Here is a 24083-nt window from a genome sequence, read left to right as displayed (position 1 = left end):
GCTGCGGGCTGCCGGCCGCCTCGCGTCGGAGCGGGGGAGAGCCGCTTCTCCCCTCGCGATACGTCAGGCCGCCGCCGGGGCCGCGGGACTCCGACCCACCTCGGGCCGTGCCGCCTCCGCACCGCGGCCCCGCCACGAGACAACAGAAGGCGGGGAACGTATTTATGAAGATGTGATATATATATACACACACATATTTTTTTAATGCATAAGAAAACATTTTAATTAGCTAAAAATGAAGGTACCACTTGTTTCCGCCCGGTTTCGAACCGGGGACCTTTCGCGTGTGAGGCGAACGTGATAACCACTACACTACGGAAACGCGGCGGCGAGACACTGCCCCAGAACGCAGTTCTCCCTGCAGAACACGCCCTCCCGTCCTTGCAGACGAGTGTGTGTGTATGTGTGGGCGTCCGTGCACCCCGAGCGCTCCCAGAAGCACGCCACCGGACGCAGATCAAGGCCTTGCAGTGTACAAACCTAAAACCAAATCTTTAACCATTTATTCTGAAAATGACCAGTTGGAGGAAAACCAGAGAGAGACCTCAATCTTTATGAAACTCGACCGCAACGGCCATGCCCCGGCACCGTGCACATTCCGCGTGCAGCTAAGCGACGCGGACCCCGGCTCGACAGGGGGTGACGATCCCAGCTGTGCTAAAAGCGGCAGCTTCTTGCTCCGGAGAACTTGCAGGTAAACCTCCCTTCGCCCCCATTTTCGGACTCCATAGACCTCCTCGGCGGTGTGCGCAGAGGAGAGGAGTAAAAGAGCACCGCGCGCCGCGAGCCAGCCAGGAGTCGAACCTGGAATCTTCTGATCCGTAGTCAGACGCGTTATCCATTGCGCCACTGGCCCGCGCGGGGATGTGGGGGCGCCTGTCCGCCTTCGTGAGGACGCAGGCGCCGGCGGGACCCGGCGAGGCGCGCTCGCGCTGGGGCCGCGCGCCCGGCGGGTCCCCTGCAGCCGCCCGCTTGCGCCCCGGCGGCCGCGTCCTCTCTGCCCGCGTCGCCTCCGCCCTGCATCCACGCGTCCGCTCACCAACTTGTGTTACCTGCCGTTCGAGGCGCTGGAAGCCGATCCGAGGAGAAAAGAGATGTGCCCCCTGCCCTCCGCGAAGCTTACGACCACGAAGCATTACCTAAGTTAAAGAATCACGAGAAGCCCCTGAAGGAACGCTGACAAGCCGGGAAGGCGGCCCGCACGCACGTGGATGCTCGCACGCGTTCGCCTTCTCAGCAAGCACGGAAGCATCTCTTCCGAGTGCGAAGTCGGCCTCTCCGTATTTCGGAGAAGTAAGCGTCGTCTCCATGCCCGCGGGAGCGCTGCGAACATGCGGGGGCCCGCGAACAGACCGCGTGAAACTGCCTGATACTGAGGACAAACGCGATGAGTTTGGAAAATAGTTGTTTTCAGCTCGTAAGATGTCAGCAGCCCTTTGGAAGATCACACGTGTTGCTACTCTTTCTGCCTAACATTAAAGTCTGTCTACTTAGGAACTTCCCCCAGGACGGTAGAGCAGGGGACTTCTGACGAGGTGTGGCACTGTACCCCTAGGGCACTTTGGCGGCTATGGGCTGCCTCACAGAATAACTTTTATATAACGAAAAAAGATAAATACAGAAGATGTCAAAGGGCAATCAATTGTATTGGAATATGTTATTAAAATATTAAAAATGTATGATATGGTAATACTCGTGGTCCTTTATTAATGCACTAAATGACAATATACAGCAGGAGGTCTAATAAATACCGTAATTTCAAAGCACTCATGAGCATAAATGGTATTTAAAGAAATTTGTAACAACTGTACTTTGATGTAAAATAGTTGTGATTTCCGAAAGTGATAAAGTCAAAAAGGCTGAAATGCAACCGTGATCTGTTGCCTACATTAATAGTCGAAGAAAGCCCATAATTTCAGTAACAAGTTAGTCAAGATAAAAATGTTATTTTCCCATCCCAGTTCAGAGACTATCCCCTCCCTATAAGAAGCAAAAGGAGATTTCTAAAGAGGTTTGGAAACATGAACAATTATGCTTGAATTTTCAGAAATGAAGCAAACAGGTAATTCTTGGTTCTATTTTATGCTAAGCACATACCCAGCACGGGCAGGGCAGATCCCAAGGTGTCACTGGAGCCATTGATTCCATCTTGCACCTCTAAAATGGGCTTCAGCTCAGAGAACTGGAGGTCCTGTCCACATCCGCTCTCCTCAGCGTCTACAAACACCTCCCTTTGTTTTGCAGAGTTTGAAACTTCTCCTGCTGCGTCAAACCTCTCTGCCAGGTTCACAGCCCGGCATGAGCTGAGTCAGGCTTTCGTTTTTGGAGTTTTCTCCCATGCCTTTTTTTCTGAAAGTTCCAGTTTCTAGTTTCCAGTCTTTTCTTCAGCGGCTGTATCAGTCAGAGAAGCAGAGTCCAGAAAAAAAACAGAACTAGTAAGAGAATATGAGTGAATGAATGAATAAATATTTCTAGGACTGGCAAGTCTGAACTCTGCTGGGAGGGCCTGTAGTTTAGAAAATGTCAGGCAGGATCCGATGTGACAGTCTTGAAACCGAATTTCTTTTTCCTCAGGAAAACTCCCATTTTACTTTCAAAGCCTTTCAACTGGTTGGAAATAATAACTGGTTCAGCTGGTGGCCTCACCCATATTACTGTCAACTAACTGTAGATATTATAGTATTATATATTATATTATATTATTTATTATAGTCAACTAATTGTAAATATTAACCATATTTACAAAATAGCTTCGTAGCAATCTGTAGATTAGTGTTTGGTTGAATAACTGGATAGCATAGCCTAGCCAAGCGAGCACATCAGGTTAACCATCACAGTGCTGGACTCCTCTCTGTCCTCTGTGTCTCAGTACACTGTCCTTCTGGTTTCTCTCTCAAGTGTATGGTAAATGGTACTATCTGCCGCTCCCCTGTTGTCAGCAGTCTATGACACAGAGATCTGCACCTTCTTCAATTTCAGATGTGTTCAACAGAGCCAATGTGAGAGTCCCTTCCGTGGTCTTTGCTATTCACACTAGGAATTGAGTAGAAGGTAGAATTCACATCCAGATTTCTGGAAACGATTGCTCTAAGTCTTAGTTTTTCCCCCCAAGATTTGTGTCTGGCTTGTTAAACAGCTGACTTCCAAGAATTGCTGTGCACATTTTGACAGCTGCTCACCAAAAGAAAAACCCAAACAAAATCCTTTTGGCTCTACCATCTTTCTGCCTGCCACAGTTAGGTTAAAGCTGTTGGAAAAGTGACTGTGCTGTTTATGATTATACTGACTCCAGGCACACTAATAATAACGTGATGATTAATCTTATAATATTAAAGAAATAGGTGCTTACTTCATGGAGTCTCAAACTGGTTCAGAGACTTTGTCTGTTTTACTGAAATGAGAAATCTAGTAGAGTTGGGCTTTCACACTCATCCCCTCGCTTCCCATCATGTATGTAGGTGGAAGTTAAGTGCCAACTGCTGCCTTTTAGAGTTTGACGGCGAAATCCTTCAAATGTTGATACAGTGTAGAAAAACTGAAATGTGGATTTTGGAATTATCACCATGACAATAAATTTCAAGCAACATAGCCAATCATAATTTCATTGGGGAGATTACTTTCACAGTCATGGCCCCATGATTTGTAAAATCTTGGGAGTTCCACTGATGCTCTCTGTTCAAATTTCATTCCCAAGGACAGATTTATTTTACAGAGAATAGAATAAACTGGGAACAGTTACAAATACACAAGTCCCCATGACAATATAGAAATTCTTGTGAATGCTCTCAATTTGACACCTTATCAAACAGATCATTTGGACAAGTTTTGGGACTAGAAAGCTTCTCTCCCTCTCTAGTTGCAGAGGAGAGGGGGTCGCTCCTTTCTGTCTAAGACTGGGTTTTAAATATGAAGTCTTGTATTTTCAAGGTGCGACTCTGGAATTCCATTAGCCAACATTATAAGCAAGAAGCAAGCCGGTGAAACCCAATTTTACGGAAAGAAATGGGGTAAGGAATGACTGGACTTTTAATTAAACACTGAAATACAGGACCGAGAACTCGCTTCCCGAGGGACCAATTCTCGGTGCTGGAAGTATTCCGGGGTGAGCAGAGCGCGTTCCCCGCCTCGGGCCGCAGGTCACACTCCCCTCGGAGGCAGGAGAACCGCCCTCCCCGCAGTTTCTGGGACAAGACGCCTCTGGCGCCGCCGGAAGGGGACTCAGTTTTCCTGTAGCCGCGCGGTTTCTTAGGTCTTCCGGGGGCGAAGCGGGAACTGCCTCATCTTTAGGGTCTTAAGAAGCATCTGGGCTGCTCCTGACCCTCAATAGTGAAAAAATCCAGAAATGCACCCAGCAAAAACAAAGATCATTCCTTTTCACTGTCGATTTGGATTCAAGGAGCCGTGCTGGCTCCGTGGCTTAGCTGGTTAAAGCGCCTGTCTAGTAAACAGGAGATCCTGGGTTCGAATCCCAGCGGGGCCTTTTGTGGTTTTCCCACCCTCAACGAGGAGGACGAGCCAACAAAGTATAGTATTAGGGGTCAATTCCCCTATGGAATTTAACTCAAGCGTTTTATACGGGCCTAAGGGTAGGCGCATGGATTGTTTGCATAAGAGAAGGCATAAAGATGAAGTTGCGTTCCTTTAGGGAGAAAGAATTTCTATCTTTCTTGATGTCAACATCTTTATTTCGCACGTAATACATTTTAGCACATTACTAAAGGAACCGGGGAAAGCAGCACGCAAAATCGCCAAGTTTAGACTACAAGCAACAGCCTCATCTCAGGTCATTCTATTCTCTTTCCTGAGGGAGTTCCAAGCGGATGCACACTCACAATCTGCAGGCGGTGTTTTTAGAAAGGCCAACCTTAGCCATGATTGATAAATGTGCTGTTGGCAGCCACTAAAACCCAGCCGCATAACACAAGCCATAAGTAAGTAATTTAAAAGGTGGTTTTGTGCCCGGAGATTTTTGGAAGGGAAAATCAAACAGGAACACATATTTGTCACCAAGATTTCAGAAAAGAAGTCGTCAGGGAGAAGCATCTACTTGATTCTATTATCAGAGTGGCTAGCCCCGCAGAACAGGCAGAGCTGGAAATGGCAGCTTCCAGGCTGATTTGAAGACGTCCAGAAGAGCTGAGGCACCTACTCCCAGACTCTCCAAGAGGGAAGAAAAAAAAAAAAAAAGGGAAGTGGAAAAGTAGTCTGGAGTTCTACTCGCAGCCAGGGCCCTACAGAAACCAAATCAAGGGAAATGGAACCTCACTGTAGCTGCTAGCAACTCTCTTGCTCATCTCCCACCACCAAGCTCCCCACCACCCGGTGCAGAAAGTTCCACCAGCCTGCCTTTACCTTCAGAGCACATTATTTTATGTAGAGGATCAAGGGTTGACTATGATCTCATGTCCTATCTGTAGAAACAAAATGTCCCAGGACTTTGAGGACTAGTGCAGGAAACAACTCTATTCTTATGGAGAATTCCTCCACCCACTCTGCCACTTAACTCCCACTTTTCTTTATAGGCATCAGACAGCAATGGGAAGGCATTTTTCACTACATCCTCCCATCCTCTGCTCATGAGCCTTTCTTCCAGGTCTCGAGTACAGTCTATCAAATGCGGGGGACAGTTGAGTCACCGGGCAGAAGTCAACACTAGACCATGACTTTACCTTGTTACTGAATCTGACTTAAGCTTCACTCTCCGGCTCCATCAGGGTCCAGGAATGCCTTTCCTGGGATGCTTCCCGCCCAGAGGCCCTCAATAGATCTGCACCATTGAGGTAAGGGCACTGGTTACTGAGGCAATGGAATATTCTAGGTGAGAATTCTAACCAACTTCTGCAGCCTGGGGAGAAGAGGTAGACAAAGTGCTCCAGGCAAAGAGAACGACATGTGACCAGAGGTTACAAAGAGGATGCCCAGAGTGGGTAAGTGGAAGCAATGAGGGGAGGAGGTATGTCTGCACCTCAAACTCTTCTTTGTGTGGACATGACCAAAGGCCATTGAGTATCCTCACCACGTGTGGCCTCATGAAGACCCCAGATGCACTTGACCTGACAGTTGATAAGTATCATGTACTTCATGGGTTTTTGTTTTGTTTTGTTTTCAAATAGACCATGTGTTACCAAAGCAGTAAGGGTGGCATTTGAATTTACTGGTTGTGAAGTAAGTCGAGTCTCTAGCTGGACTGCTGTGGTTCTCCTGTGAGGATATGGAGAAAGAAGGGACCGCGTTTCCCATTTGACCCTGGATAGCAACACTCATCTACTTGCTTTTTATCTGACTTTGTCGCCAAACTGTCTACCTCCTGGGGCAAGGGCTGTCTCTGGATCTCCAGAGTTCCACACACGCCCCAGAGATAGCAGGTGCTCTACTGGGGGAAAAGGTACCATTTATCTGGTGTTTATTCTTTTCCAGGCATTTGTTATTTGCCAAGCACTTGATATATGCTAAGTCATGCAATGCCCGTTGCATCCTTATAAGGGAAGGTTCTGTTATTTCCCCTACTTTAAAGAGGAGGCACCAAGGCACAGGGGTACAAAGTCACTAGCCTGGAAGGTCATACAGCTCAGAAGTGGCAGAGTCAGGGGTGAGCCCATGTAGCATGAATAGCATTGAACCAACCTGTTGGGCCTCCAGATATCTCTAAATGCTTCTCCTCTTTGCACCTATTTGCCATTTCCTCCTCTGTCATATGCTGCCGAGGCCCAAGAGGGGACTCAAAATGGGCAGAAATGGACTGAACATGTGGCCACCTGGGCAATAAGAAGAAACCTTGTTTGGTTGTTCCTTTCTAACCTTACTGATGACAATCTTTCTACGAAATACCAATTCACTTTTCTTTCAGTGTATGTATGGACGTTTCTGTGAATTTTGAGGAATTTAGAAGGCTGAATGATTCTGAATATCAGGGATCATAAAATAGATTCACCCTGTTTTCCATCTTTGTAAGCAAGTATTATATTGGATTTCTTTTTTATAAAGGAATGGTGAGGAGAAGATTCTAGTTACCTGAGATTTTTCATTACTTGTGGCTTTGCAATAAATCATGTAAGAATAATAATATCCCCAAGTTTGGAGTTCAAAATAGAAACATTGTATGCTAATATTTGTAACTAGCTATTAATGCTTAAGATAAACAGGCTGGACATCAGGAAACTTGAACTTGAGGGATATTTCTGAAGATGTCATTGAACATGAATTTCTGTGTTTCTAAATCACATTCCCTCGGTCCTGGATCCTGTTATGAAGTGCAAACTTTGCAAACTGCCAGGCCCTAATGACCTGCCATTTGCTCCCACTGTATGTCAAGGAAAGCTTCCTAATGGACCACGTAGGAAGATGTTCACTGATGGCACCCTTTTCTGTGGTGACAAGGCGTGCGGCCCAATTTGGGAGTCATCCCTGCCTGAGTAGGCAAAGACACGCTTGCAGATCTCTGTGCAGCAATTAAAAGCAATTGGTCTAGCAACATAAATAAACCTAAACACTGTAGTAGGACAGGAATAAAGTAAAAATAGAATGGGATACATGAAACAGAGTCATTTATGTGAATTAAAAACTTGAGAGCTAAAACCAAAAGTATATGTTCTGCAAACACATTTAGAAAGAAAAAGATGACCTTTCTCCAGTAATTTCTTATGGGGGTGGGGGATAGGAAATGAGACTGAGAAAAGGGTATTAGAAAGAAATCTGTAAGTAAACAAAACAAAAGAGGGGCCCTGGGAACATCAGTGTAATTTAGGAGTCGACATTCCTTCAATTTCTTGAATGTAAGAAAGAGGAGATGAGATTAAAATTACTAGTTTTTCAAAGTCTTCCAGGTACAGAGTGCTTAATTCTAGAGCGATGATAAGAAATTTTTAAAAACTGATCATTCCACGGTGGGGAATATAGGAAAGGGTGGTGGGATACGTTCAGTAGTTTAACCACTGAAAAATAACGGCTTGTCAGGAGTGGGATTCGAACCCACGCCTCCAGGGGAGACTGCGACCTGAACGCAGCGCCTTAGACCGCTCGGCCATCCTGACCCGGCGGTGCAGCCCTTGCTCCAAATTTATTTCTGGGCCTGCGGAAGCACGATTCCCTTTGCTCAAGACGCAAGAACTCCGGTGAAAGAGTGACAGAAAGTACGCCTTGGAGAACCGCCCGGGTCGGTGGCCGGGCGGCCGAGGAGCACCTGCCGTGCAACCGCGGATTCGATCCCAGGCGCCCGGGAGGGGCGGGCCGGGGGCGGGCCGGGCACTCTCCCTCCTCCGGCGACGTCCTAGTTAGGTAGCGAAAGCCCCCGCGATGCCGGAGGCGCTCGGCCGCTGCAGGGGAGCGCGGCTGAGGCCCGGCCCGCAGGTGCTCGCAGACTCCTCCCAGCCTCTCCTGGAAACCTCCCAGCCGGGGCTTAGCCCCCCAGCCCCCGACCCCCCCCTCCCCCCCCGGGAGCCGGCTGGTCTGGCCTCTCGTTCTGAGTGCATTTAGCTCTAGGCACTGAGGATTTGCGGGCGTTACTGTATGGCTGTTTGACTGCAATGGTTCCACAAGGGAACAAAAAGCGAGTGGTTTCCGCATCTCGTAAACCCGGCGGGGCGCGCCCTTGACACCGGGCGTCTCCTGCAGCCACTTTCCGAACGTACCTAACGTCAGGTGGGACCTACTCCGGGTTTTCTCGCCCGGCGGGACGGTCGGGACCCGGTGCCCAGAAGAGCGCCGACCGGAAGCGCGTCTCAGACAAAGCTCCAACTAGTCAGTTGACCGCCAGGCGGATTCTAGACCCGTCGCCTCGCCTCTGTGCACCCGAGAACGTGCCTTCCGGGGCGCTTTACGGCTACGTCTAACTTGCGTGAAGAACTCCAGGGCTTCGCCTCTTCAATTATGCGCCAAATCCCCACCCCCAGGGGACCAGTTAAAGGCAAATTCCCAGTCCCAGCCAGACCTACCGAGTCGGACGCCTGGGGGATAGAGTCCAGCCGCGCGCCGCTGGCAGGCGCTCCGCGTGATTCCCAGCCGCGCCCAGCGTGCGAGGCGCCCGCTTAAAGCACAACCCTGTAGCCCTTCACCGACGCCCCGCTCTGCCATCAGCAGGAGGTGAAACGGGAAAGCCTGTGGATAGTGCCACCTGGGAATGGTATTGGGGAAGACTTCCCTCCACCCCTAGGGGATACTCCTATGCACTCAAGCTTGAGGTCATTATTTTAGGGCGAATCTTTCTTTTAAGGGCAAGGTGGAAGAGCCGCATTGGAAGTGTTTCGGCCTCCGTGCTACGGGGCTCTGGCCCCAACAGGTGTGAATCGGAGTGCAGCTCAAAGCGCGCTGGCAAGGGATGCGGTGGGCTCCGTGGGCGCGCGCCCACCTGTGCCGCCACGTCTGCACGTGACTCCTTGCAGATAGCCACGGTGACTAGCACCGAAGGAAGGTGCTCCCAGGTACCTGAAAAGCCAGAGCCCCAACCTCTCCGGGAGAAAAGATGGAAACGATCTGTAGAGAAGGTTAAAATCCGATTATTGGAGTGGTTGTATGGGAGGAGATGGTAAGTAAGCATTTCGTGAAGACAAGTGTATCTCTCAAGGACGCAGATAAACTTTCTGGGTTTTAGAGGTCCAGCAATGACCACTGTCGTCTCTTTTAGAAAATTGGGAAATAAAGCCAGACCTACCAACACTGATCATTTCCTCTAGGCCCTGGTAGCTGGTGTCAGCTGGAAAGAGAGCCTCAAGTCTCATCAGGTAAGTTCTTCCTTATTAGTGTCTCATGCGAAGAGGATAGACCTGGGGGAGATGGGAGGGGGTGGAAAGGGACACAAGTGTTTCCAACGAATCTACTGTCAGCTCAATACTCTGTCTGGTGGCCATTTTCCTTGAATGGTCAAGGAAATCATGGATCTTGGGGAGGTCAAGGGGGAAGGGGAGGGGAGTCACAGAGATGATTAAAACCTGTGATCGTCTTTCTGTTCTCAGAGGGGGGTTCTTGGGGCAGTCCCGTCTCTTCTGGGTGATTTCATACATTTCAGGTTCCGCATTATACGTTACATCACCAGAGCAACTGCCCGAGGTTCTTAAGTATTTTTAAAGAAATTTGGACTTTGTTTTTCTTTGACTTTCTAAAAGAATAATTTGAGCACAAATGAACACTTAAAGCTAGGTAAGGGGTGGCATGGGGTGGACAGCGTGAGGTGAGAACTGTTCGAGGCAGGGGCATGGGAAAGAGGACACTGGGTGTTGGGGATCCATGAAATGACGGAGGAAGGGGCCCTTTCTATCTGGTTCTCCAGGTGCAGGCCCTCGGGCCAAGGTAAAGGTGGCCCACTTAGTTGCTTTGTTCTTCTCCTGACCCTCTTCACGCCTAAGACTCTCCCAAGCCAACGGATGGCACCTTGGTAACTTCTAAGGCTCTTCAAACAGGAATCCTCGGAAAAGGGGTTTCTAAAGATCCCCAGAGTTTTTGTTTTGTTTTTTTAGTTTTCCAATTACAAGGTATTACCATTTAAAACTTCCCCAATATTGCCTCCTCCTGGAAAAGTACTGTTAACATTTGAAGAGGTAGCCTCACTCACCTACACCAGGAGTCCAGTTACCTTTCTAGGAGGAGAGATAGGGTCCCCCCCAACCCCCCCCCACCCAACCCCCACCCCTGCCACCCCGAATGCAGGGGAGTCTTGGACACACAGACCCCCAGTGGCCAGCCAGCTGCATTCCCATGCTTTCCTGTTTTCATGTCACTTCCACTTGTTGGGATAAAGAAAAGTTGCAGATGCCGCCTTCAGCAATCAACATACTTATTTATTAGCTTAAGACCATGGGCGACATCTACTCTGGAAACTAGAAAAAAAAACTCTGGAAATGGAAGGTGTGAGCCCGGAAAAATCTGCAGTCCGCGGGCATGAAGAGCTACGTGTAGCCAGGAAAATGCAGACTGAGCGGGCGTGCTCGGGTCTAGCTGAGCCCACCCAGGGATGGAGCAGCGTCTGGGGCCTGGGGAGAAGCGGGCCTGGGGACGCAGGGTGGGGGGAGTGAAGGCTGGTGGGGGGAGTGAACTGAAGGTGTGTTTGGGGATTTAACCCAGAGGTAGGGTGGAGGGCTGAGGGGCCCTGAGGCCCGACCCTGGCAGATAAAGACGTGATGTCACTGAGGAGGGTCCTGGAAAGCCTCTGGGATGGACAGATTCTATATTAAAAGGAGGAAGAGAGCTGGAAACTTGCGTGGGGTCTGCGGAGTGAGGTTGGAAGGACCCCTGGGGTCAGGGGGAAACAGGCCGGCTGAGGCAGACAGGACAGCAGGATCAGGGGCAAGGCCAGCCACCCATACTGGGTTTCATCTGAAGTTTTCTCCTGGATCAGAGTTTCAGTCTGGCCCCCAGCCTCGCTCATTTCATCCCCTCCCAGGCCCCCCTGCCAATGGCTCAGATCCCACACTAGTAGGGCCAGTTTCCTCTACTCTCCAGGATGTGTCTTCGACAGCTGGACATATAGGCCCAGAGAGTCTAGAAGCCAGCCGGGTGTTCATCATTGGCCTGGGTTCCCCTCACAGTCCTCCATTGTGATGTCCCCCCAAGTTCTTTTATGGGATTTCAGCCTTGAATCTTCTCTTCCCAGAACCTTTTGAGTTCCCTGCTTGCCTAAAACCTGTTCCTCTACACATCCTTATTCTGGAGACCCAGATGTTTCGGTCATAACCCCATGCCAACCTAACCCCATCTTGATCGCTGAGCTCTCTCTCCCTATAGGATTTGGTCTCTGGGAATAGGAGAATGCTAGAAGCAGCTTCGGAGTCCCCTCCCTGCCCTGAGTATCAGCACAGAAACAGATGAGGAAGGCCCTACACCCCACACTCTCTAGCAGCAACACTACCTCCCCAAGACCAACTGATCCCTACCCAACAGGGAGAAACAGGGCCTGGGTGGACCTGGCAGCTGGTGTGTCAGAGGGGACGGGGGGAGGGCTCAGGACATAGGAAAGCAGTTGGGCTGGGATATTCCTTAAGGTGCCCTTTGGCCGGGCTGGGTAGGGATTAGTTTAGAATGGAGGGTATCCCCAGAGGCCGAGTCCTCCCCTATGGGGGACAGCGGGATCTCCTTAGTGAAGGCCTTGGCATCAGCAACTACGGTGACTCTCTCAGGCCCATCAGTGACCGGGCAGATGGTCAGGGGCTTTTTGCCACAGGACCACAGGCAGAAGAAAGGCCGGAGGGGGCCCGAGAAGGAGGCACTGGAGAAAGTATAGATATGGGACCCGTCGGTCATATTGTAGAAGGCGACGTCACCTGATTCATAGTCCAGGAAAATCCCAACCCGACGGGGGGGCCCTGCCAGGGGGAGAGGGGTCCGCAGCGGGGTGAGAGCCCAGTACCCACTCCCATACAACTCCACAGCCCAGAACCCATTCTCTGGAGTCATGGGGTCAAACCCCTTCTTCACCACATTCTCCCTGCACACCCCGACTGCCCAGTCAGCCCTGTCTCCCACTTGCACCTCCCAAAAATGTTGCCCTGACGTGAAGGTCTCACGACCCAACACGCAAGGCCAGGAGTCAAATCTCTCTGGTTTCTCAGGCAGCTCCTGACGTGAATCTTCCAGCCGAACAGATCGGGAATCCTCATACAAAAAGAGGTGGGGGTGGGCGGTGTCTGGATCCAGAGTCACATCCACTAGAGAGAGACAGAGAACAAGTCTGGGCATCAGTGAGCGTGAGGTGTCACAAGACCTATTTTTCTTCGCCAAAAAAAATAGAGGAATGTTCGAGAAGTTGTCAGGCCCCCTCAGGAGGAGAGCTGTTTGGCCTCCTCCTGTCACCCGTCATGTGTGAGCTGACTGTCACCGATGCCTAATGGGTCCCTGTCAGAGGGGCTTGTCTTCTAAATGCCTTCCAAGGGCCTTCTATGTGCCTCAAGGAAAATGTGGAGGCCGTTCACCATCATCTTCCCCTATTTATCCTCACCACAACAATGGGTTAGTGTTTTTATTTCCAAGTACGACAGGGCTTCGAATCCCTGGGGGATAGAGCCTCAGAGCCCCTGAGAAGTCTGAGAAGTTCCGAGCCACTGACCTGCGTGCACCGTAGCCTTTTTCCACCCTGCAATGAAAGAGAGAGAGTCGGTGACGGGTTTCCCAACAAGAGAGAGAACACCTTGTTGTTGAATTCATGACAGGAAGAGAGAACTTACTGAGCTCTTCCAGGAGTTTCTCTGGAAAACAAACAGAAATACCTTAATGACCTTCGAGAGCGGACATGAGGGAGGGGAGAAAACTGGTGTGAGGGACACACAAAGGAGTAAAAGGTTAGTCCAGGATTACTGAAACTTTATCAATAAATGAGGAACAAGGATTATGGGTTTTTTCCTAAGAAATGCGCAGGAAGTTCCTACTGGCTTGAGATCAGATCTTTAATCTTTACTGGGAAACCGAGTCAGAAGTGAGGAGAGAGTCTGGGGGGCGGGCAGTGAGGGAACAGCAGTCTGATAGCTCAGGTAGCGTTGCTTTGACTCCTTCTACACCCCAGACCTTCATATTGGGTATCAGTGGCTTCCGGTGCCTTGTAATCCCCCCTCCCTCGACGCTCAGAATTCTGGAATCGAGTATCTTCCCACTGGCAGCCACTCGAAAGGACTTGGATCCAAGCCCACTTGGTAGCATGCCTGACAAGCAGCCTGTGACTCACCCTTAGAGCTGAATTCGTCCTTTCTTTGTCTGGATCTTTCCTTGTAGAGTCTCCAAGTGCAAACTATGGACCCAATTGTCAGAAATCCTAGGACCATCAAGATGACAGCCACCGCCACCATCCAGGGAGTCAACCTTGGGAAGAAGGGAGCTGAAACAAAAGCCCCGAGAAGGACGAGTTGCTGGGCGACTCCGAGCGGGTCCAGCTCTGCCTCTGATTCCGAGGGGAGTTGGAAGAGAGGACGACCGGGTCCTCTCCCACTCCTCCCAGGGCACACAACAGAACTTCCAAGGCTGCTGCTCTAAGCTTTTCAGAAAAATTTTGGGCCTGATGGCGTGCTGCTCACTAGGGGTGAGGTGGGCACTTAGAGGTGGTGACTGGCTAGGCCTTTGGCTAGGGATTTACTAAACCTGCCCTTGGAAGGGACAGAGAAAAAAACACAAAGGAATGTCTAGGAGGCTCAATTGGTTAAGCATTTGCCCTCAGGTCAGATCATGCTCTCAGGAGCCTGGGATCTGGCTCCCAGCTCAGCAGGGAGTCTGCTTCTCCCTCTCCTTCTGCCCCCTCCCCTGCTTGTGCTCTCTGTCTCTGTCAAATAAATAAAACCCTAAGAGAAACGAAACGAAACAAAAAGAAAAGGCTAGTCAAAGCCCAAATTCCTATTTTATGGATGGAAAATGTCTAGTTGCTACAAGACTACCCTGGATGTCAGCTGTGCTCAGACGTGGTTCTTCGTATCGGCTGATCAACAGTGCTGGGCCAGGCATCAGGAGGAAAGGCCAGACTCGCAGAAGGGCGTTCATTTAGAAGAAAGCAACACTAATGGTCCCCACAACCTCTTGAATTTCTGTTACATTCCAGAAAGCCTTACTGGTTCAGTAATCCCAGTTAATGTTCCAAGAAAATGTAATTGTGTTTAATTCTGTAAGGCATACAACAGTGATCTATGTCAGTGTCTGATTTCCCATAAACTTTTGATCATGGGCAAGAAAAAAAGCGTCCTTTCGGGAGAGGATGTGGGAAATAAAGTAATGGATCGATTCATGTTAATGTGGAAATTTCTTCTTAACTATCAGTGCAGGATGGGAGCCAAGGGGATGTAGGAAGTAAATCAGGAAGGGAAAATGTCACCTCCTTGTGTGACAGAATGGGCCTCAATGACCAAAGAATAAGGAGAGGTTCCGGCCTGAACCAGAGATAGCGTTGGGGTGAATAATGAGAATATTTGCTTTCCTGCGGACCCTGGAAACCTAGACAGAGCTGTAGCACAGGATGCAAGACAGAGGGGCAAGGGTGGAAATGGGTTTTCTTGTTACTCAAGGACAGAAGGTCCCAGAGACCAAGCGTCTGTATCTAAGATATATCTCCTAAAATGGAAAATCCAGAATTTCAATGAGATCGAGGCCGATGTTATGCATTTAGAATCTTCCCTCTTCTAATGAAATTGGTGGGACTCCTACATGTCAGTGGTCACGAGCTTAGGTGGGGACAGCAGACAACTACCATGAGGGCCTTGGGCAGGTGTCCCAGGTAATATGGGCCCTGAAACTCCGTCTGACAGGACCCCAGCATCGATTCCACTGACCTGGTATGGAAATGTCTACTTCTTTCTGCTGGCCAAGAAGGAGATTCCGGATAGAGCAGGATATATTCTTCATGGAGGGGTCTCTGATGATCACCGAAGCTGCTACAGTGAACAGGCCTTCTTCATCAGGATTTCTCGACTCTGAGGTGGATGCAAACTTCTCTCCCCCAGATGTCCTCCATTGGACGTGCGGCTCTGGGTACCATCCTACTGAGGTACACTCCAGCCGGACCTCTCCATTTTCCCGAACTTCCATATGGATGTGAGGATCAGAGCCCAGAGCTGTGGCGAGAGAAGCTGGTCTTAGTCCTTCAGCGGACACCCTTCTGGGAGCCTTATAACCACAGGGTTACACAGTCTCAGAAAGAGAAGCGCACAGGGACTGGGAGTGAGAGGGCCTTATCCCCTATTCCATGACACACAGAAGATGTGGGATCAATAAAAGGCATTTCATAACCTTATCACAGAGGGATGCCATATTGGGAGTTAGGGTCTGAAGTGAGGGCAGGAGTCTGCTGGACAGACATGGGGAGATTTTCTAATCAGCAGGAGCAGGGAGCTCAATGGCTTAGAGCCGGGTAAGGGAGCTCCAGAGAGGGGAGAGGGCTTTGTGGTTGGAGGTATTATGAAATGACTTTGAGGAGGAGAACTAGGAGTGGGTATTTGAGGATGATCAGAGAAGGAGTATCCTTGAGGAGAAAGGGGATTAGAGGTTCTTTGCATGGAGAGTGTAGCTGACAGTCTAAGTTTCCTTTACCTGTGATACTGATACAGGAATTTTCTTAAATGGGTTTCAACCTCGTCTTCCCCACACACAGTTATGTCCTAACATATATCAACATAAAGCTGTTTTTCCCTTCTGTCTTCAGCCTGATTATTTTGTTACAATTCTACAGAGTACAGAAAAACACCAAGCTGCAGAGAAAAGTCCTCAAACACATGTCCACACTGTTAGTTGAAATCCAAGTTCCAGGGTGTGTGTCTACATGACAATGTAGATTCTTTTCATAAAAAGGGCTCCCGCTTTCAGCAGAATCTCAAAGATGTCTATCACCCAGGGGCGCCTGGGTGGCTCAGTCGGTTAAGTGGCTGCCTTCAGCTCAGGTCATGATCCCAAGGTCATAGTATCGAGCCCCACTTGGTGGAGAACCTGCTTCTCCCTCTGCCTGCTGCTCAGCCTACTTGTGCTTTCTCATTCTCTGTCAAATAAATAATATCTTTAAAAAAAAAAAAGACGTCTATCACTCATAAGGATAACAATGATAGTTTTATGCCGTCACATCTCTAGGATTTTATAATCAACTTTTAAGCTAATTCCCTAAAAAGGAAATGTGAGTTATACATAATGCCACCACACGGGATACCCTGTTCTGAGGCAGGGACCCCAATCACACCCCAGTATTTTTTAAACTTTACCTTTATTTTAATCTATACATAAAAGGCAATGCATGTGTATGCTGCAAATTATGGGGCAGCCTGTGGCACGGTAATAATATCTCACAAGTGTATAATGCTTCTGCAAGCTTCGACAAGGCAGTTTCTTAGGTATTGTCTAACTTTATTTCATTCTTGCAAAATCTTTGATAGATGCACGCCCAGTTTTGCAGTAGGAAACAAGGCTCAGAAAGAGATTTGTTTGCTTCCGTTCACCAGTAAGTAGGAAAGTCAGAGCTCAATGCGGCTTTCCTCCTGAATGCTTACCATTTCCATTGTGGTTTCCACCCCGAACTTGGGCTTGATGCCAAAAAGAAAACAAAAACCAAAAACTTTTTTTGGTGGATCAAGAATGTTAAGGAGCAGCCCGGCTCTAGGACCTCAGGAAATCCGACCTTAGGTACAAATCCAGGAAGCAGCCTCAAAGGACGTAAACCACAGCCTCACCCGATGGTGATAAACGGGCACGACTTACATGTTCAGTTCCGAGACTGGGTCAAGCATATTACGGTGTACTCCCGGAGAATGTTGCATTTACTGAACTAATTATATGGGGAAATGCTCTGCGCCCACTCTCAACCCGCCAGTCACCTCCCACTCCAGGCCTGCCAACCCTTTCCATCCTAAGAGGGATTTAGGCAAAGAATCCGGTGGTTTCCAAAGTCACGGGGCCCCAGGAAAAGGTACCCCGCCTGGAAGTCACCGGAAAAGCCCAACCCCGCGCGCTCACCGGCCACCTTCAGGCGCACACTGGCCTCCTCGTAGCTTCTGTCCTGCCGGAAAAAGCATCGGTACTCGCCGTCGTCCGAGGCCCTGACCCGGTGGATCCTCACGGCGACGCGCCCCGCCGCGATGTCGCGGTCCACGAGTGTGGCTCTGCCGCGGTACTCGGCCACCTGCTCCCCGTCCTGCTCGCGCCCGTCCCGGCGCACCAGCACGGCGGCCGCCGCCTTCCCGCGGAACCACCGCAGCTCCATGCGCTCGGCGCTCACGTTCGGGGACAGGTGGCAGGGCAGCTCGACGTCGTCACCCACCGCGGCCAGGATGGGCTCCGGCGGCCCGATCACGTCGAACTGGGCTGCGAAAGGCAGGCGGGCAGACGGGGTGCGCGGGGGGAGCTGAGCACCGACACCGACCCGAGTCGGTCCCTGCGACGGAAGCTCCGAGTCCACCCGGACTCCCCCTCGCGCAGGGCGCTAGCGAGAGCCACGTGGGTGCCTCGCCCAACTGAGAGGTTTCAGCCGGGGGGGGGGGGGGGGGCGGGGGGGCGGCGCAGAGAGGGAGACCCAGGCGGGACCTACCGGAATCCAGCTTGGACAGCGGGAGGAAAGCGAGGATGAGCAGACAGCGGTGGAGGTGGGTCTTCGGGAAAACCGCCATCTCCAGCCCTCCTGGGGCAGCACGTTGCTGGCGGACTCCGGTCGTCAGAACTTCCGCCTAGGAGATGAATGCACAGGAGATCCCCAAGTTTCTCCAACCCCCTTCTGCTGCGTCCTCCCTCCAGCTCTTTCCAACTTGGGATGCTCTAGATCTTTGCACCTGAAGCCTCCCCCTTGTCTCCCACTGCAGACTTTCTGTCGGTCCGGACGTTGGCACCGCACACCCACCATCCGGTCTGGTTAAGTATGTACACCACCACATCACAGGCCCTAAAACCCCAAGACAATCCTAGGAGAAGGGAATTGTGAGGCACCGTACCCTGTAATGGGTTGCCTGTCAATGAACAAGTCTTGGAACCACTGCTCTACAAAAAGCCTCTTTTCCCCCAAATATGGTAGTTTGACATTCGATTTCTGCAATGACCATAAAGACGAAGCAATGCAGGCAGAGACAGAAGCCAGGGGCTTGAACTGGAGGAGAAAAGAGGAAAGTCGAGAAGAGAAGGCACAAGAAAGGGGAGCTGGAGAGAGCACAGGGTCCAGGCTAGAGGGCCCAGGACTGGGGAGGAAGGACAGCAGATGCCCTCCTGGCTGCTGACTCTCTCAGGAGAGCCAGGGCAGGCGCAGGTACTGACCTCGGATCTTGGAGGGAAGAGGCACCAAGGAGCCTGGCGACCGAGTGACAGAGCTGTTCCCGGGCCCAGGGGCAAAGTTAAAGGGCAGGAAGAAGGAAGGGGGAAGTGCTCTCAGCAAAGCCTGCCCCCAGGCCCCAGATGCATTTACTTTGGTGGTGGGGGGTAGTTTCCCAGAGACATGAGGGGTCTGCATTTGTGGTCTTCAGCTCAAAGACCTGAATATATGTGAATGAGCTGGACTAAATCAAAGGCCGTCGGGTGAAAAAGGAAGAGGGTCAAGACAACACTAAAACGAGATCCTAAGGCCTTAAACGAGTTCATTCACCGCTTCAAGCTCACTTCTTCTACCTCTAAATTAGGAATGTCTACTAATGCCTTCTTTGGAAAGGCACTGGCTTAAATGAGATCACGCAAGTAAAGTGCTCAGTACCACAGGGGTTTAGAAGAGGGTGAACTGTTATCCTACTGTGGACGTGAGTTGAAAATTTAAAGGCAGGCTGGGAATGCGTGTGTGATTCAGTTTTCAAGGCCTGGAAGTTACCTCCCTGTAAGCAAGTCGGCCTGCATTTCCTTATTTTGGGCTCAATTTCTTATTGTTATGAAAACATTTAAAAATATGGAAAAAACATGTTGATTTTTAAAATACTTTATTTTTATTATTGTTGTTATTGAGAGAGAGAGAGAGAGAGAGAGAGAGAGAGAACGAGAGCTGAGGGGTAGGCAGGGGGAGAGGAAGAGAGAACATTAAGCCGGAGCCCCACCTCGGGGCCCATCTCGTGACCCTGAGATCATGACCCGAACCAAAATCAAGAGCTGGATGCTTAACTGTCTGAGCCACCCAGGTGTCCCTTTAAGATTTTATTTTTAAGTAACCTCTGCACCCAATGTAGGGTTCAAACTTATAAGCCTAAGATCAAGACTTGCATGCCCTCCTGACTCAGCCGGCCGCCCAATCCTGGAAAAACTTTTTTTAAAAAGTAGAAATTACTCATAATGTCACCAACTAATGATAGCCTCGATTCACATTTTGGCAGAATCGACGAAGATTTGCATAATTTGAAACACTGTTTATGCCTACTCCTTATCATATCGTCAGCTCCTATAACTCCCAAGAGGGTGGGACACCGTAGTGAGTTTTTGGGTGGGTGTTTCCTTTTCTTTTTTCTTCGTTTTTGCCCACTATAACTAGTGCACTTTATACATAAGTCTTTGTCCACATCTTTGATAAATTCCTGACAAATTTTCTGATAAATTCCCAGAAATACAGTCATCAGGTCTATAAGTTGAATCAGGAGTGTTTTGCCGAAGTTCCCTCCTGAACTGATCACACCCTTAATGGAAATGTCTTTCTGATCTAATTCCTGCCAACGCTTAAGGCCAAGATGGCCCACATCTCTAATGCGAGGGGTGAACCTGGTTAAATATTACTTTGCTAGGCATTTATATGGCAGTGAGGCTGATTCTTTTTCATATTAACCATTTAATATATTCTGGAAGTGATCTTTTCAGGTAAATTGTCCATTTTCGCCCCAGAAAGATTCTGCTGTTGTTTCTTGTCCATCTGTATGCACTTCTTATAAATCAAAGATGTCAGTCCTTATTATACTTGTGGCCCAAATTCCTCATCACCCTAATTTGTACTTTGCCTTTTAATTGAGACTATGAGTAAGACTAACAGAAGAGCAGGACTCCAGCTGACTTGCCAGACTTCCAGGATGACTCTTCCCAAGTGCTCATCAGATCCAGTCACTTTTTGCTTAAAAACCCCTACATGTTCCCTTCGTGACCCCAGCACCAACCAAGTTCAGACACTACAGTGTAGAAAATGCTGTAGGATCTAGCGGTCTCCCTGCTTCCTTCCTCTGGGCCTCTTCTCCCTCCCCTCTGAGGACCACCCAGAGGCTCTACCCACACCTTTTCAGACCCCCAGATGGCCCTGCTTGTTGCCTCTCTTCCTAGAGCATCTGCTTCCTCTTATCTGCAGACAAACGCCTGCTCTTCCCTCAAAAGCTCATTTAAGGGCAACCTCTTCCAGAAGCAACCATGTGCCACCAGTCTTCTAGACCTTCCTTCCTTCCCTGGTTGCACCTTCCTGGGGTCCCATCTGAGCACCGTAACCAAAGGGGGTTTAGGAAGGAGCTCCCAGCACTGCCCAACTCAGGTTAAAAAAACACCTCGGGGGGTGCCTGGGTGGCTCCGTGGTTAAGCCTCTGCCTTCAGCTCAGGTCATGATCCCGGGGTCCTGGGATCGAGCCCTGCATCGGGCTCTCTGCTCAGCGGGGAGCCTGCTTCCTCCTCTGTCTCTGCCTGCCTCTCTACCTACTTGTGATCCTCCTCTCTGTCAAATAAAATAAATAATCTTTAAAAAAAAAATCCAAACAGTTAAAGAGCTTTTAAGAAAAGTGTCAGTCCCGCTCCCCCTCTCCTCATTCCCCAGAAACAGCTCCTCACCTGGTTGTTTGTTTTATCTGGCATTTATCTACATTTTTTTCAAGACTTTAACATAATTTTTTTTAAGATGGGTTTATTTACTTGAGAGAAGGAGAGAGTGTGTGCACATGCAGGGGTGGGGGCAGAGGGACAGAATCTTCAAGGAGATCCCCCTGCCCACCAACTGAGATTATGACCTGAGCTGAAACCGAGTTGGTTGCTCAACCGAACTGAGCCCCCCAGCTTCTGTCGCTTTTTCTCGACATACCCATTTTTCGATATTACTTTGCAGAGCGCTATCAATGAAGTCAATGACAATTTAATTCTTGTGACAATTAACTTCATGTGTCAACTTGACCGGACTGAGCAATGTCCAGAGAGCTGGTAAAGCTTTATCTCTGGGTGTGTCTGTGAGAATGTTTCTGGAAGAGACGAGCATCTGAATCCGCAGACAGTTAAAGCAGATTTCCATCCACAATGTGCATGGCCCTCATCCACTTCACTGAGGGCCTGAAGAGAACAAAAAGACGGGGGGAGGACAGTCTGGTCTCTGCTTGAGTTGGTGGTTGGGGGGGGTCCTCCATCTTATCCTTCTGTCAGACGTTGGCTTCTTGGTGCTCAGGACTTGGGGTTTGGACTGCAGCTACGCTCCCACCCTGGGCCTCCAGCTCGCAGGGGGCAGATCAGGGGGCTTCTCTACCTCCATAATTACGGGAACCAGCGCTCCTAACACATGGTTCTCTATAGATCTGTATATATCCTCTTGGTTCTGTCTCTCTGGGGAACCCTGATACAACAGAAATAGATCCCTTCTGTTCAATGTTTCCAATGCTATTGGTTATGTAGCTGTGATTTTTATGGATCTAAGTATCACATCAGATGTCATTTCTTTTCCTGTACAACTTCTTCTGCTTTTTGGGGACGGAGGAGGGAAGACAAATGGTTTGTCTCCGTTCCTTTGCTTACTTTTCTGTGCTCTCATCAGGCATATTTCCCACCCTCCAACAGCCCGAGTACCGTTTCCACCGTGAAACACACGGGATGATTGATCAGCACTCGGTCATCCCCGCCACACCCAGCCCCTCCCAGAGCCGGGCTTCCTTATCTTACCTGGGCCTATGCGTCCCCAGAGGGTTTTCTAAATAGCAGATTTGGAGCCGGTCGACCCGGAGCAGGATCCGAGTCCTTCCCCGGCTGCTGGTCCGCAGAGCTTTACCTCCATCCTTACTCAGAAGCCGCAGGTGAGGCAGCGGCTCCGGGCTTTCCATGCTTGTGGAGATGGCCCTGAGGGGCGGCTCTGGCTCAGGGTCTCGGGCTTCTTTCTTTTGCTGAACCAAGCTAGGAGAAAGGATGAGAGCAAATGGGCACTGAGCGGGTGTCGTACCGAATGCAGCGGCCTGCGAGGGAGCTTTGTGGTCAACCGCTCTTTCTTGGGGCACACATGGTTGGCACGCTGGTAATAATCAGAAGTGACCTAATGGTATTGTAACAGTGATCCCATTCCCCTATTTACCCAGCCTGTGTTCAATTTACAACTGCCACACCAGGCTTTGCATGTAGGAAAGGCAGCTAGAAAGGAAGTGGGGAGACCTGGAGATGATACAGACGGAGTTCTGTGTATTAGAGGGGCTCGTGGAGGCAGATGGAGATGAAGTGTGCCCTGGGGAGCAAGAAGACACCGAGGTCTGGTTGAGTGGGGACATCTTTGAGTCATATTCCTGGAAATGCTTTCGAAATGGAGAGTTCCAGGAAACACAGAGCAGGAGCAGACAGGGAACTTTCTGGAGTCAGCCAAGTGCAATTGGACCGAACAGGCGAAAATAGGAGGATCCTGGGAAAGGGTCAGGGTTGCGTGGGCCACTGTTTGAGTTCTTTCTAGAATGTACCCCCTGCCGCTTTTCCTGCTACCTGGTAGGCAAACCCTCCAAAGCATGGCTACATGCATTCACCCTCTGTGGGGAGGCTATAAAAACCTGAAAAAACAGAGTTTAGCCCCTTTTTGGCTGAGGATCTTTCAGGGCGAGTATCACAGGAAAGTGTATGCATGCAGGTGATTTTGAGAGACAGACAAGACAGACACACACACGTACACCCACACACAGAGGGAGACTGAGGAGGTAAGGACGGGAGGGAGGGAGGGAGGGAGAGTGAATGCTCGATTCTGAAGGCTCCTCTTTTTTCTCCAAAGAAATGAGACACCATGCTAAGAATCGTCTATTATCCTCACGAAAAGACCTTTTCCAGCCTGTTCGCTGGCCTCCACTCCCAGCCGGTAGCCACCACCCTCCTGCCTGCAACCCCTTCCCTCCTCAACTTCTTTCCTAATTATCAGCTACAGATGAGTGTGCCTTCAAGTTACTCTGGGAGAAATGAGTTCACTAATCTTAGGGTCACCTTCCAAGAGGCCTATATGTCTCCTAAGGAGAAAGCTGAGGCAATTTACGCTGTCTTCTCTCTGCCCTTATTGCTAAAATGCTAAAAAGTATTTTTCATTTTCATGTATCCCGAGGCTTCAAATTCAGTAAGCAGAAGCCCAGAATCCCAGAGTAATGAAGAGTCACTGATGTATGTACAATTGTGGTTCTTCCGTTCTGCCATAACAGAGAAGTTTTATGAGATGCAAAGCCTTGTTTAAAGAAAAATGTGGGATAACCCCAGAATTCTCCAAGCTCTTTTAGGAGTTTCTTTGGAAAATAAACAGAACTAAAGTAATTAAGATTTAAGACGTGGGAAGGAGGATGGAAAGTGCTTATGATTCACACAATGGAGTGACTGTTCCCTTCTGTGAATACCTGATTACTGAAAACCGATCAATAAATCATGAACAAGAATGCACTTTGTTTTTAGTTTAAATTCTTAGAAATCTGCAGGAAGTTCCTTTTGGCTCTGGATGTTAAGAAATGTTGCTGTACATGGGGAACTTACCCAAAAGACTGGAGCCAACTTCGGGATGGATGGGAACGAGGGCTGGGAGGCGA

The 24083-nt window shown here is 49.6% G+C and overlaps 1 protein-coding gene across 1 annotated transcript; it reads right to left on the bottom strand.

Annotated features, from left to right (window-relative positions):
- Window positions 1-10750: 10750 nt before the first annotated feature.
- Window positions 10751-22340, bottom strand: BTN1A1 (butyrophilin subfamily 1 member A1). Its single transcript, XM_080806873.1, has 8 exons — window positions 22216-22340; window positions 17963-18098; window positions 17392-17739; window positions 15228-15509; window positions 13643-13792; window positions 13149-13169; window positions 13031-13057; window positions 10751-12632 (listed from the first exon to the last, which is right to left on the bottom strand). The coding sequence occupies exons 2-8, from the start codon at window positions 18039-18041 to the stop codon at window positions 11965-11967; spliced, it is 1575 nt and encodes a 524-aa protein (XP_080662999.1). The 5' UTR covers window positions 18042-18098; window positions 22216-22340; the 3' UTR covers window positions 10751-11964.
- Window positions 22341-24083: the final 1743 nt, after the last annotated feature.

This window comes from Martes martes (genome assembly GCF_963455335.1).
Source record: "Martes martes genome assembly, chromosome: 6".
NCBI classification, from domain to species: Eukaryota; Metazoa; Chordata; class Mammalia; order Carnivora; family Mustelidae; genus Martes; species Martes martes.
The sequence above is the reverse complement of the archived record's forward strand: the minus strand, read 5'-3'. Positions and strand labels throughout refer to the sequence as shown.

Excerpts from the sequence above, each read along its gene's own strand:
- BTN1A1 (XM_080806873.1), bottom strand. The coding sequence starts at position 18,041 with ATGGCGGTTTTCCCGAAGACCCACCTCCACCGCTGTCTGCTCATCCTC. Across the intron at positions 13,793-15,227 it reads AGTAGACATTTCCATACCAG|CTCCCTTCTTCCCAAGGTTG; the intron begins GTCAGTGGAATC and ends CTTTTGTTTCAG. Across the intron at positions 12,633-13,030 it reads AAAGGCTACGGTGCACGCAG|TGGATGTGACTCTGGATCCA; the intron begins GTCAGTGGCTCG and ends GTCTCTCTCTAG.